The sequence below is a fragment of the Hypanus sabinus genome, chromosome 12, assembly GCF_030144855.1.
Source record: "Hypanus sabinus isolate sHypSab1 chromosome 12, sHypSab1.hap1, whole genome shotgun sequence".
NCBI classification, from domain to species: domain Eukaryota; kingdom Metazoa; phylum Chordata; class Chondrichthyes; order Myliobatiformes; family Dasyatidae; genus Hypanus; species Hypanus sabinus.
The window spans coordinates 28,480,946-28,495,253 of NC_082717.1; the positions used below are offsets into that span (position 1 = coordinate 28,480,946).

Below are 14,308 nucleotides of genomic sequence, written 5' to 3' on the forward strand. Positions count from 1 at the left end.
AGCAGTCAGTTCAGTTTGTTACTTTCATCATCCTGAATATTGTTCTCCAAAAACTTGTAGATGTCCCAAATTTCCCAAAATTTGCTAAGTTTGTTTTTTGTAATGTAGCTCATCTTTTCTAGAGCAAGATAAGAAGTCATTCCTTTCAGCCATTGTGAAAGTCCAGTGGTTGTTGGTTTCTTCCATGAATAGGCTATGCAGCATTTGGCTTCCAAAAAACAAATATTAAGCAGAGACCTTACATTTTTGGAGGTTACAAAGTCCTTCGGATAAATGTTCAGAATACATAATTTAGGATCAAGGGGCACCTTTTTTCCAATAATCTGACTAATCAAATACAGCACCTTCTTCCAGAACCAGATTATCTGGGGGCACACCCATATACAATGAAACAGAGACCCCTTTTGGTGATTATATTTAATGCATGTGTCTGGAATGTTGGGATTAAAGTGATGCAACCTGACTGGAGTAATGTACTGTCTGGTTATCCATTTGTATTGTAGTAATTTAGAATGAGTGCTCACTGATTGGGTTTGAACTAAGGAACAAGCTTCTGACCACTCTTCTGACAGATTCTCATGCAAATCAGTTCTTCATGCTTGTATATTGTTTGATGACTCTTCACATTTACTTGCAAACAAATTGTATAATATAGACACATGTTAGGCCTTTGACAAGATCCCGCGTGGGAGGTGAGCTAGGAAGATTCAGTCGCTAGGTATACATGGTGAGGCAGTAAATTGGATTAGACATTGGCTGAATGGGAGAACCCAGAGAGTGGTAGTGGAGGATTGCTTCTCTGAGTGGAGGCCTGTGAATAGTTGTGTCCCACAGGGATCAGTGCTGGGTCCATTGTTATTTGCCATCTATATCAATGATCTGGATGTTAATGTGGTAAATTGGATCAACAAATTTGCTGATGATACAAAGACTGGAGGTGCAGTGGACAGCGAGGAATGTTTTCAAAGCTTGCAGGGGGATTTGGACCAGCTGGAAAAATGGGCTGACAAATGGCAGATGGAGTTTAATGCAGACAGGTGTGAGGTATTGCACTTTGGAAGGACAATCTGAGGTAGAACATACAAGATAAATGGTAGGGCACTGAGGAGTGCAGTAGAAAAGAGGGATCTGGGAATACAGATACAAAATTCCCCTAAAAGTGGTGTCACGGGTAGATATGGTCATGAAGACAGCTTTTGGTACACTGGCCTTTATAAATCAACGTATTGAGGATAGGAGTTGGAATGTTATGGTGAGGTAGTATAAGGCATTGGTGAGGCCGAATTTGTAGTATTGTGTGCACCAAATTACAGGAAGCATATTAATAAGGTTAAAAGAGTGCAGAGAAGGTTTACAAGGATGTTACCGGGACTTGTGAAACTGAGTTACAGGGAAAGGTTGAATAGGTTAAGACTTTATTCCTTGGAGTGTAGAAGAATGAGGGGAGATTTAATAGAGGTATATAAAATTATGATGGGTATAGATAGAGTGAATGCAAGCAGGCTTTTTCCACTGAGGTTAGTGGAGAAAAAACCCCAGAGGACTTGGGTTAAGGGTGAAGGGGGAAAAGTTTAAAGGGAACATTCTTCACACAAAGAGTGGTGGGAGTGTGGAATGAGCTGCTAGATGAAGTGGTAAATGTGGGCTCACTTTTAACAATTAAGAAAAACTTGGACAGGTACATGGATGAGAGGGGCATGGAGGGATATGGTCCAGGTGCAGGTCAGTGGGACTAGGCAGAAAAATGGTTCAGCACAACGAAGAAGGGCCAAAAGGCCGGTTTCTGTACTGTAATGTTCTATGTTCTATGTCTCATTCATTTAAATCATATTATTTGCCCAAGGAATAGGCAAAGCCATTTTTGTTTAAAATAGTTTGTTTAGCTTTGATGTAAATCTTTTAGAATGTGGTTAATTATATCAAGATTTTTTAAATGTTTCATAACACTGCCAATGTCTAAAAGTTGTAAGAAAGACTCAGTGGCTTTAGTGAGGAGATAAGGCCCATTACTCAATCAAAATCCCTCATGGCATTCCAGGAACTGGTCCTCAGACAAGCACCATGTTTCAGTGTGGCAGCGGGTCAGCTTAATCAATCTTTAACACATCCACAAAGATCAATTCTGGATGGGGTAATTTCAATGTAATCAAGGTGGTTAATGTGCTCTTGAACACAACAAATTTCAGAAACTTATACAACTCAGGAAGCTCATCAAGAATGCTGTCCTTGCTGGAACACCTGCAAAATTGGAAAAAGAAAAAAATCCCATCATTTGCCCAGCACACCACCAAAATGCATAACTAATTTCAGTCATACACATTGGTAAAGTCTAAAAGCTGTGCAAGTGAAGTCCCTTAAAATCCAATTAATGCTCAGAGTGGATTGTACTGTGTGCTTACAAGTTCAGTTCTTAGTTAAAATATTTTGAAATAAAAACTCCTGATTTTATTGAAAACAATGAAGCTATATTTTTCTGACCTTGAATCAGGGATATGTTAATCATTATATTTTATTATGACTGCAATTTCAAAATTAAACAAAGAACTCCAGAAACAGACGGTGTGTTGCATGGTACAAAAGTCTGATTTGTGCAAATAACTTATAAAGAGTTAAGTGGACATCATCCAATCAATTCACACCCCTTGGTATTAGCATCACCAGTCTTCATTAAAAAAAATTGTTGTTGTTCCTTTTTGCTCCTTGTAGCACATTGGGCGACATTTTTGCCCCTTCAATATTTGTTTTTTTTAAAAATGAGGTTGAGTGGCCAAATCGACACTCAACCCAGCACAAATGGGAAATGTGTAGGGGGCTGGCCAGATTCAAAACTGGGACCATTCAATCTCAAAGTTCAGTGCTGATGCCACTGCACCATCGGCTAACTTCATTAAAAAAGTAGTCAGGACCTCTTGTGAAGGTGAAATTGCATATGGAAATTCCTCTGCTGCATCTGCCCAAAACAAAAAGGCTACAAAACTGCCAGTTCTTTTTTAAAATGTACTTTTTAGATGCCTTGTCTGATATTTCCACCATCATGCCAAGAGAATGCAGTGGCACATCTGCCTCTCAGTTCTAGTGCCTGGGGTTCTATCATGATCTCTGGTGTTATCAGTTACTTCAACTCTGTCTTCACTCTCTTTTTTTTAGTAGCTTAAGGTGATTTGGTATGTCACCAAAGACTCTTTCACATTACTACAGAAGTATGGTGAAGAGCTTTCTGACAGGTTGCGTCACAGCCCAGTGCAGAGCCCGGATGCACAGAATGACAAGAGGTTGCAGAGAGCTGTCACATCAGCCAGATCCATCTTGGCCACAATACTCCCCACCACTCAGCGCATCCTGGAGAGACAGCAACGTCACTGAGAACCTTCATCATTCAGTGTATTGTCTCCTTTCTTATCAGGGAGAGGGCCAAATGATTCAGAACTGTTTCTTACCCTACACCGTCAGTTTTCTGAACAATCCAAGAATACTACTTCTATATTCACTTTTATATTATTTTTGGTAATTAAAACCATATAACAATTATAGTACAGAAACAGGCCATCTCGGCCCTTCTAGTCCATGCCGAATGCTTAATTTCACCTAGTCCCACTGTCCTGCATTCAGTCTATTCTTTTCATGTCCATATACATATCCAATTTAATCTTAAATGACAATATCGAATCTGCCTCTACCACTGCTACTGGAAGCTCGTTCCACACAGCTACCACTCTCTGAGTAAAGAAATTCCCCCTCATGTTACCCCTAAACTTTTGCCCCCTAACTCACAACTCATGTCCTCTTGTTTGAATCTCCCCTACTCTCAATGGAAAAAGCCTTTCCTCATCAACTCTATCTACCCCCCCTCATAATTTTAAATACCTTTATCAAGTCCCCCCTCAACCTTCTATGCTCCAAAGAATAAAGACCTAACTTATTCAACCTTTCTATGTAAATTAGGTGCTGAAACCAAGGTAACATTCTTCTCTGTACTCTCTCTATTTTGTTGACATCTTTCCTATAATTCGGTGACAGAACTGTACACAATACTCCAAATTTGGCCTCACCAATGCCTTGTACAATTTTAACATTACATCCCAACTCCTATACTCAATGCTCTGATTTATAAAGGCCAGCATACCAGAAGCTTTCTTCACCACCCTATCCACATGAGATTCCACCTTCAGGAAACTATGCACCATTATTCCTAGATCACTCTGTTCTACTGCATTCTTCAATGCCCTACCATTTACCATGTATGTCCTATTTTGATTAGTCCTACCAAAATGTAGCACCTCACACTTATCATCATCAAACTCCATCTGCCATCTTTCAGCCCACTCTTCTAACTGGCCTAAATCTCTCTGCAAGCTTTGAAAACCTACTTTATTATCCACAACACCACCTACCTTAGTATCATCTGCATACTTACTAATCCAATTTACCACCCCATCATCCAGATCATTAATGTATATGACAAACAACATAGGACACAGTACAGATCCCTGAGGCACACCACTAGACACCAGCCTCCAACCTGACAAACAGTTATGCACCACTACTTTCTGGGATCTCCCATCCAGCCATTGTTGAATCCATTTTACTACTTCAATATTAACACCTAAAGATTGAACCTTCCTAACTAACCTTCCATGCAGAACCTTGTCAAAGGCTTTACTGAAGTCCACATAGACAACATCCACTGCTTTACCCTAGTCAACTTTCCTAGTAACCTCTTCAAAAAGTTCAATAAGATTTGTCAAACATGACCTTCCACACACAAATCCACGTTGACTATTCCTAATCAGACCCTGCCTATCCAGATAATTATATATACCATCTCTAAGAATACTTTCCATTAATTTACCCACCACTGACGTCAAACTGACAGGCCTATAATTGCTATGTTTACTCTTTGAACCCTTTTTAAACAATGGGAGAACATGAGCAATATGCCAATCCTATGGCACCAGCCCCATTTCTAATGACACTTGAAATGTTTCTGTCAGAGCCCCTCCTATTTCTACACTAACTTCCCTCAAGGTCCTAGGTAATATCCTGTCAGGATCCGGAGACTTACCCACTTTTATATTCCTTAAAAGCACCAGTACTTCCTCCTCTTTAATCGTTATAGTTTCCATAACTTCCTTACTTGTTTCCCTTACCTTACACAATTCAATATCCTTCTCCTTAGTGAATACCAAAGAAAAGAAATTGTTCAAAATCTGCCCCATCTCTTTTGGCTCTACACATAGCTGTCCACTCTGATTCTCTAAGGGACCAATTTTATCCCTCACTATCCTTTTGCTATTAATATAACTGTAGAAACCCTTTGGATTTATTTTCACCTTACTCGCTTAAGCAATCTCGTATCTTCTTTTAGCTTTTCTAATTTTCTTTTTTAAGATTCTTTTTACATTCTTTATATTCCTCAAGCACCTCATTTACTCCATGCTGCCTATATTTATTGTAGTTATCTCTCTTTTTCCAAACCAAGTTTCCAATATCCCTTGAAAACCATGGCTCTCTCAAACTTATAACCTTTCCTTTCAACCTAACAGGAACATAAAGATTCTGTACCCTCAAAATTTCACCTTTAAATGATCTCCATTTCACTATTACATCCTTCCCATAAAACAAATTGTCCGAATCCACTCCTTCTAAATCCTTCCGCATCTCCTCAAAGTTAGCCTTTCTCTAATCAAAAATCTCAACCCTGGGTCCAGTCCTATCCTTCTCCATAATTATATTGAAACTAATTGTATGTTTTTGTGCTGTACTGTGGCAGCAAAACAAATTTCTCAACACATAAATCAATGATAAGAAGTCTGATTCTGATCAGAGTGGAGTTTACATGCTCTTATTACCAAGTGGTCCTTCTTCTCCCACTCTCCATTTCGCAAAATCCAGCAGGTTAGTTAACTATCGTGTGCAGGAAGTGATGATATATTTGGGGAGAATAAAGTGCCACTAATTGAATAGGTTCTTGGTGGTCAGGGCTGACCCGATGGGTCGAAGAGCTCGTTTCCGTGTGACTTGACGGAATTGTCCAATATTAGACCAAGGCCCGAGCTTCCCGCATCTCCGAAAAGTCTGTTGGCTATAACTGGCAAGAGGAAAGGTTACTGCAGTGGTCTGGGTACAAACTTGGGGTGTCGCTCAAGAATTCTTCAAGCACAAGTCATCCCAAGAAAAAAGTACCAAATATATACAGTAAAATAATATTTTATCATGCTTTTAAGATTGCCAATGAGATACAAAGATAACTATATCATATAAAAGTAAAATGGGAATGGAATGGAGAGTGTATAGGCACAGAAAACTTGACACAAAAAGTGAAATTCTATTTTTTTTCCAGTTATACAGATGAACTGCCAATTGTTTTATTGCAATATAAATTACTGTTGTACCTCACATCAATCTCCCCTAAGTTCAGCCTTCCCCTGAAGTAGTTCAAGATTCATGTACATTCATTATCAAAGAATAAATTATACAACCTTGAGATTTGCTTGCTCACAGATAGTCACAAAACAAGAGGTCGAATTTTAAAGAAAAGAAAAAATTAGAAACTAAAGACTAACACTCGATGCCCAAGAGAAAGGGAAAAAAATACAAGTTATTCAAACAATTGAAGGGACCAACAGCATTCTGAACTGAAAATGAAACAGCAGCCGAGGCAGTCTTTGTGGCCTCAGTGCCATGGAGATGAACATCGTGGAGAACGAGGGAAATCAGCTCTTGAACTGACCAACACCTTGTCTTTTCAGTCTAGTTGGGCTGGTGTTTAACATGACCCATGACGGAACAGCAAAAGCAGAGAATTTTGTAGTTATCATCCCCCCCTTAAAGAATTTAGAGCAGGGAGCAGCTCCATTCGTTTGATAGCGGGATTGCAGTAAGGATAAAAGTTGAGTTTCCAGGAACACGGTCTTGCGAAGAAGTCGCCTGTACCTAAATGTACATTCAATTGTTCATGTTATAAATACATTCAGATTAGTTTATCACACACACCAAGGTGAAATTAAAACTCTTGCTTGCACGAGTTCACAAAGTATACTTTGACATATGCCTTGAGATTTTATATTAAAACCTTTTACTGGCATTTAGAAGATATCAAGTTTTTAAACAAACATAAATAAAAAAGTAACTTGGTTTGGGGATTGGAATTGGAGCAATAGAGCTGAGGATAGGGCAGTTGGTTTACAAACAGTGTAGTGAGGTTGCTAGCAAGGGTTGGGCAAAATTGCAGTCAACTGGATGAGCTGCAATATAAAATGGGGACAAGTTCAAAAAGGGTTATGAACGTAGGACTGCAGGTGTTATACAATTTCAAAGGGTGAAGCTAAAGTCAGATGCACCAGTATTCCAGTGGAGTAAAGGGAATCACAGAGTCATGAGGGAGGAGCTGGCAGTTGATCGGAAGGGAACACTAGCAGGGATGACGGCAGAGCAGCAATGATTGGAGTTTCTGGGAGTAAGTTGGAAGGCGCAGGATAGATACTTCCCAAAGAAGTGTTCTAAAGACAGAATGATGCAAACATGGCTGACAAGGCAAAATCAAAGCCAATATAAAGGCCAAAGAGAGGGCCTATAATAGAGCAAAGATTAGTGGTAAGTTAGAGGATTGGGAAGCTTTTAAAAACCAACAGAAGGCAATTGAAACAGTCATAAAGATGGAATACGAAGATAAACTAGCCAATAATATTAAAGAGGATACCCAAAGATTATTCTGATATCTAAGAGTAAAAGAAAGGTGAGAATAAATATTGGATTATGCTGGAGAGATAGTAATGAGGGACAAGGAGTTGGCAAACAACCTGAATAAATATTTTGCATCAGTTTTCACTGCGGAAGACACTGAAAATATGATGGAAGTTCAAGAGCATTAGGAGCAGAAGTGAGTGAAATTACCATTACTAGAGAGAAGGTGCTTGGGAAACTGAAAGGTTTGAAGGTAAGTAACTCACCTAGACCAAATGGCTTACAACCTGGGGTTCTGAAAGAGGGCACTGATGAGTTTGTGTAGGCATTAGAAATGATCTCTCCAGAATCAATAGATTCTGCCATGGTTCTAGAGGAATGGAAATTTGCATATGTCACTCCAATCTTCAAGAAGGGAGATAGACAGAAAAAAGGAAATTACAGCCAGTTAGCCTGACCTCAGTGGTTGGGAAGATGTGAGAGTTGATTGATAAGAATGTGGTTTTGGGTTACCTGGAAACACATGATAAAAAAAAGCTGAAGTCAGCATGGTTTCCTTAAAGAAAATTCTTCCCTGACAGATCTGTTGGAATTCTTTGAAAAAACAAAAATCAGGATAGACAAAGGAGAATCAGTGAATCTTGTGTACTTGAATTTTCAGGCGGCCTTTGACAAAATGCTGCACACGAGGCTGCTCAACAAATTAAGAGCCCATGGTATTACAGTAAAGATACCAGCATGGATAGAGCATGGGCTAATTGGCAGGAAGCAAAGAGGAATAAAGGGAAGCTTTTCTGATTAGCTGCTGCTGACTAGTGGTGTTTGACAGAGGACTGTGCCGGGACAATTCATTTTTTTACATTATATATCAATGATTTGGATGATGAAATTGATAGCTTTGTGGCCAAGTTTGCAGATGATATCAAGATAGGTGGAGGGGCAGTGGTGCTGAAGAAGCAGAGAGGCTGCAGAAGGACTTAGATTCGGAGAACAGGCAAAGAAGAGGCACATGGAATATAGTGTTGGGAAGTGTATGGTCATGTACTTTGCTAGAAGAAATAAATGGAGAGAAAATTTTATAAATGAGGAGCGTTGAGACTTGGAGTTTCTCACACAGGATTTGCTAAAGGTTAATTTAAGGGTTGAATAGGTGGTGAGGAAGGTAAATGCAGGAGGACCAGAATATAAAAGCAATGATGTAATGTTGAGGCTTTATAAGGCATTGGCGAGGCCTCACTTGGAGTGAGCAGTTATAGCCCCTATCCAAGAAAGGACCTGCTGCCATTGGAGAGGTTTCAAAGGAGGTTCACAAAAACGATTCTGGGATTGCAAGGCTTATCATTTGAGGAGCGTTTGTTGCCTCTGCACCTGTACTCACTGGAATTCAGAAGAATGGGGTGTGGGGGGGGGGTGATCTTATTGAAACCTATTGAATGTTGAAAAGTCTCAGAAGATGTGGAGAGAATGTTTTTCCAATGGTGGAGGAGTCCAAGACCAGAAGACAGAGCCTCAGATTTGTGGGACGCTCATTAAAGACAGATTTGAAAAGGAATTTCTTCAGCAAGGGAGTGGTGAATCTGTTGAATTCATTGCCACAGGTGGTTGTGGAGGCACAAGTCGTTGGGTCTATTAAGACAGAGGTGATAGATTCTTGATTATTCAGGGCATACGGGTTACGGGGAGAAAGCAGGAGATTGGCGTTGATAGGGCAATAGTTCAGTCACCATTCAAAGCGGACTCGAGGGACCAAATGGCCTAATTCTGCTCCTATATCTTATAGTCTAAAAAGTTCAGCAGGTACAGCATTGTCGCAGTACTTAGCGCAACGGGAAATTCTCCGAATCTCCGTCATATCCTAGAAGCAAACTCCACGGGTACACCAGTTGCGAATAATTTCTACTTAAATGAGGCAAATAAGTTGAAGTTAGTAAGTAGCTCTCTCGTATTAGATTGCAAACAGCAGAAAAGATAACTGAAACAAATTAAGACATTTAAGAGCAATAATATATTTTAAAGGAAAATTCATACTCCCGGGCGTTTCCATTCCACGTCTTTAGTTTTGTCAGGTCCGAGTTCATTGTAGCCCAGGGATGAAGGACACGCGGGGAAAGACTCATCACAAAACAGATTTCCCGTTTCCAAGCACTGCTGTCGGAGCGCTTCGTAATCCTGTTTGAGAAATTTCACAGGTTGCTCCCAGGAGCCGATTCCGGCCGCACGCTCCCTGCACTTCTTGATACGAGACGCTATTCCTGACATTATGAGAACCAGTCTCAGGAGACACACTACTCAGTTGGGAAGTGCATAGAAATCTGCCTTCACTGGAAGGAAAGTGAAGCTTTTAAAGAGACAGCTGATGCACGATTTTGCAATATCCGCGGCAGTACCTGCAGTAATAAAAGAGGTCCGGGCATATCTGATTTTCATAAACCAACCTACCGCCCATTGCCAAATATAATCTCAACCCAGTCAGAATGTGGAAAGAGAGATGGAATTAAAGCTTGGCCAGCAGGATGAACTCAATTGACAAGATGAATTCATTTCACCCACCACATTGTCTTGTAAAAGAGATTAAAGTCTAATATCAGAGACTAAAACAATTGTGGAAATCACAACAAGAATATTGCTGCCTGCGACACATGTCATGGAGGGCAAGAACAGGATGATCTGGCAAAGGCTGAGGAATTGGTGCAGGTGGCAGGGTTTCAGATTTATGGGTCATTCTGATCTCTTCTGGGAAAGATATGACCGATACAAAGGGAAGGTTTGCAGTGTAAAACAAAAACAGGAACAAAATTGAAAAAGGTGACAAATGTAGGGTTGGAGGTTTTATATCTGAATGCATGCAGCATACAAAATAAGGCAAATGATGTTGTAGTGCAATTAGAAATGGGCAGGTACAATGTTGTGGGTATCACACAGTCATGGCTGAAAGACGATTATGGGTGGGAGCTTAATATTCAAGGATACACAACCTATTGAAAGGCCAGGCAGGTAAACAGAGGAGGAAGAGTGGTTCTGCTGGTAAAAGAATGAAATCAAATCCTTCAAAAGAGGTGACATAGGACTGGAAGGTGTTGGATCCTCATGGTTGGAGGTAAACTGCAAAGGTAAGAAGACCTTGGTGGGAGTTATTTACAGGCCAGTAGGTACCCAGGATGTGGTCTACAAATTACAGCAGGGGATAGAAAAAGCATGTCAGAAATGTAATGTTAGTCATAGGGGATTTCAATATGCAGATAGATTGGGAAAAGTTAATGCTGGATCCCAAGAGAAAGAATTAGTGGAATGCCTTTGAGATGGCTTTTTGCAGCAGCATGTTGTTGAGCCCGCTAGAGGCTCAGCAATTCTGGGTTGGGTGTTGTGTAATGAAGTGGAATTGATTAGAGAGCTCAAGGTAGAGGAATCCTTAGAGACTAGTGATTATAATATGATAGTCTTAATCCTGCATTTTCAGAGAGTAAATCTTAAGTCAATAGACAGTAGACAGTAGGTGCAGGAGTATGCCATTCGGCCCTTCTAGCCAGCACCGCCATTCACTGTTATAATGGCTGATCATACACAATCAGTACCCCGTTCCTGCCCTCTCCCCATATCCCTTGACCCCGCTATCTATAAGAGCTCTATCTAACTCTCTCTTGAATGCACTCAGAGACTTGGCCTCCACTGCCTTCTGGGGCAGAGCATTCCACATATCCAATGTATCAGTATTCCTATGGAGTAAAGGGAATTATGGAGGCATGAGAGAGGAGCTGGCTAAAGTTGGTTGGACAGGAACACTAGCAAGGATGATGACAATGATTGGAGTTCTGGGAGCAATTCAGAAGGTGCAGGATAGATACAGACTTAAGAAGATGCAGTAATTTAAAGCAGGATGATGCAACCATGCTGACAAGGGAAGTCAAAGCCAACATAAAAGCGAAAGAGAGGGCGTGTAATGTAACAAAAATTAGTGGGAAGTTTGTGGTTTGGTAAATTTTTAAAAACCAACAAAAGGCAACTAAAAAACCAGAAAGGGCAGAAAGGGGCAGGATGAAATATGAAAGTAAGCTAGCCAATAATATCAAAAATTATACCAATAGTTTTTTTTTCAGATAGATAAAAAGAGGCAAGAGTAGATATTGGACACCCTGGAAAATGACACTGAAGGGATAATAATGGGGGAGAAGGAAATGGCAGACAGACTGAAGAAGTATTTTGCATCAGTCTTCACTGTGGAAGACACTAGCAGTATGCTGGAAATTTGTGTGTTGGGGGTAGAAATGAATATAGTTGTAATTACTAGGAAAATAGTGCTTGGGAAACTGAAAGGTCTGAAGGTATATGAGTCACCTGGACCAGATGGTCTACACCTAAGGTTCTGAACAATGTTGCTGAAGAGACTGTGTAGGCATCAGTAATGATCTTTCAAGAATCTATAGATTCTGGCCTGGTTCCAGAGGACAGGAACATTGCACATGTCACTCCAGTCTTCAAGAAAGGAGGGAAGCCAATTAGTCTGACTTCAGTGGTTGGGAAGATGTTGGGGTTGATTGTTAAGGATGTGGGATATTTGGAGGCACGTGATAAGACAGGCCGAAGTCAGGATGGTTTCCTTAAGGGAAAATCTTTCCTAACAAATTAGTTGGAATTCTATGAAGAAACAAGCAGGATAAACAAAGGGGAATCAGTGGATGTTGTGTACTTGGATTTTCAGAGGGTCTTTGACAAGGTGCTGCACATGAGGCACCTTGGAGAATAGCCTAAGAGATGGCAGATGAAAAACAGAGTCAAGATGTATATGGCCATGCACGTTGGTAGAAGAAATAAAAGCATAGTCTATTTTCTAAATGAGGAGAAAATCAAAACAAATGAGGTGCAAAGGGATTTAGTAGTCCTCATACAGGATTCTATAGATGTTAATTTGCAGGTTGAATTGGTGGTGAATAAGGCAAGAGCAATGTTAGCATTCATTTCAAAAGGACTAGAATATAAAAGCAAGCATGTAATGCTGAGGCTGTATAAGGCCCTGGTGAGGCCTCACTTGGAGTATTGTAGCATTTTTGGTCTCCTTACGTAAGAAAGGATGTGCTGACATTGGAGAGGGTTCAGAAGAGGATCAGAAGATAGATTCTGAGAATGAGAGGGCTATCATTGAAGGATCTGGGCCTGTAAGTTAAGTTGGTGCTAAACAGCAACTCCTTTGTTTGCTTCTTTGGAAACAGCTCTATCTCCATCCTTAATATCTTTATTTTTCCCTTTCAGGGTTCTTTTGAAGACCCTGCCCTGGAGTTACACTCTGACTTCAGTTCTTTGCGGGAATGGGACCCATTCTTGAAGTTTCATCTGGCCATTGTTCAGCACGTCAAGGGTTCGGCCTGAGAATCCGGATCAAATTCAGAAACCCAAGATCTCGGGGCTCTGGAGACTGGCGGATTGAGGGTCGGTGTCACAGCAGGAGACCCATGTGTTGTCAGGGGAGTCGGGATATCTGCTGTGAGCCCGAAGAGCTGGCATCTTTGTGATCTTCAGGCACAGAGCTCGAAAAAAGCGACCTAACGGACCTTTAACATCATAAATCAGTGAGTTGTTTGTTATGTCTCCCCACTCACTGGGAAAATGGAGACACCTTTTTGTCCCTTATTAGGGAGAGAGAGAATCTAGTTGAATGTCTGGTGTAACGTGAAGTCTTTGAGGTGACTGCAAGTCTGTCTTTGCTATTGTTTTGCTCACGCGTGAGTGCTCGGTGGCGGTGCCAATACTTGCTTTTTTTTGCCGGTAGGGAGAGAGAGGATTGTTGCTCGCTACCGCTTATGCATGGGAGGGAGGAGCTGGGGGGGACTTTAGGGTTCTTATGTTTATCTGTCGTTCATTCTTTGGGGCACTTCTCTGTTTTTGTGGATGTTTGTAAAGAAAAACCATTTCAGGATGTATATTGTATACATTTCTATGACATTAAATTGGACTTTTGAACCTTTGCTCACTGGAATTTAGAAAAATGAGGGGTGATCCCATTGAAACCTAACAAATGTTGAAAGGCCTGGATAGAGTGGATGTGAAACTAATGTTTCCTTTGGTGGGGGAGTCCATGAACATAGGGCACAGTCGCAAAATAAAGGCATGTCCATTTAGAAGAGAAATGAAGAGGAATTTCTTTAGTCAGAGGGTAGTGAGTCTATTGAATTCATTGCCATAGATGGCTTTGGAAGGCCAGGTCACTTGGTGCATTTATGTCAGAGGTTGATAGGTTATTGATTAGTTAGTGGCCAAATGGCCCAATTCTGCTCCTATGTCTTATAGTTTTTAACATTTCTTCCAGATGCATTGTGTCATTTTAATAACATGTATGTGTTTATTTATTTATTATAGTGATACAGTGTTGAGTTGAGCTTCTATGTCCATACTTGGACCAAAGCTATAATGATGTCATGAGCTGAGTGACTTTCCCCTAAGATAAACTGAGCTACTGTCAGCTAAGCAATACTAACACTAACTTGGTTACACTAAGTCAGTAAATTGGTTTATTATTGTCATTTGTACTGAGGTACAGTGAGAAACTTTGTTTTATCTGCCATCTGTACAGGTCATTTCATAACAAAACTGCGTTGAGGTAGCAATTACCCATTCCTTCACATTGTCCATGCTT

General features: G+C 40.5%; 1 protein-coding gene across 1 annotated transcript in view; it reads right to left on the bottom strand.

The window, feature by feature from the left end:
* LOC132403324 (calpain-2 catalytic subunit-like) overlaps positions 1–9,972 on the bottom strand; it is a 102,206-nt gene extending 92,234 nt beyond the window's left edge. Inside the window, exon 1 of the mRNA XM_059986775.1 lies at positions 9,712–9,972. Coding sequence (XP_059842758.1) covers positions 9,712–9,942 — 231 coding nt within the window. The 5' untranslated portion in view covers positions 9,943–9,972. The remainder of the gene's footprint in view (positions 1–9,711) is intronic.
* Between the last annotated feature and the right edge of the window lie 4,336 nt (positions 9,973–14,308).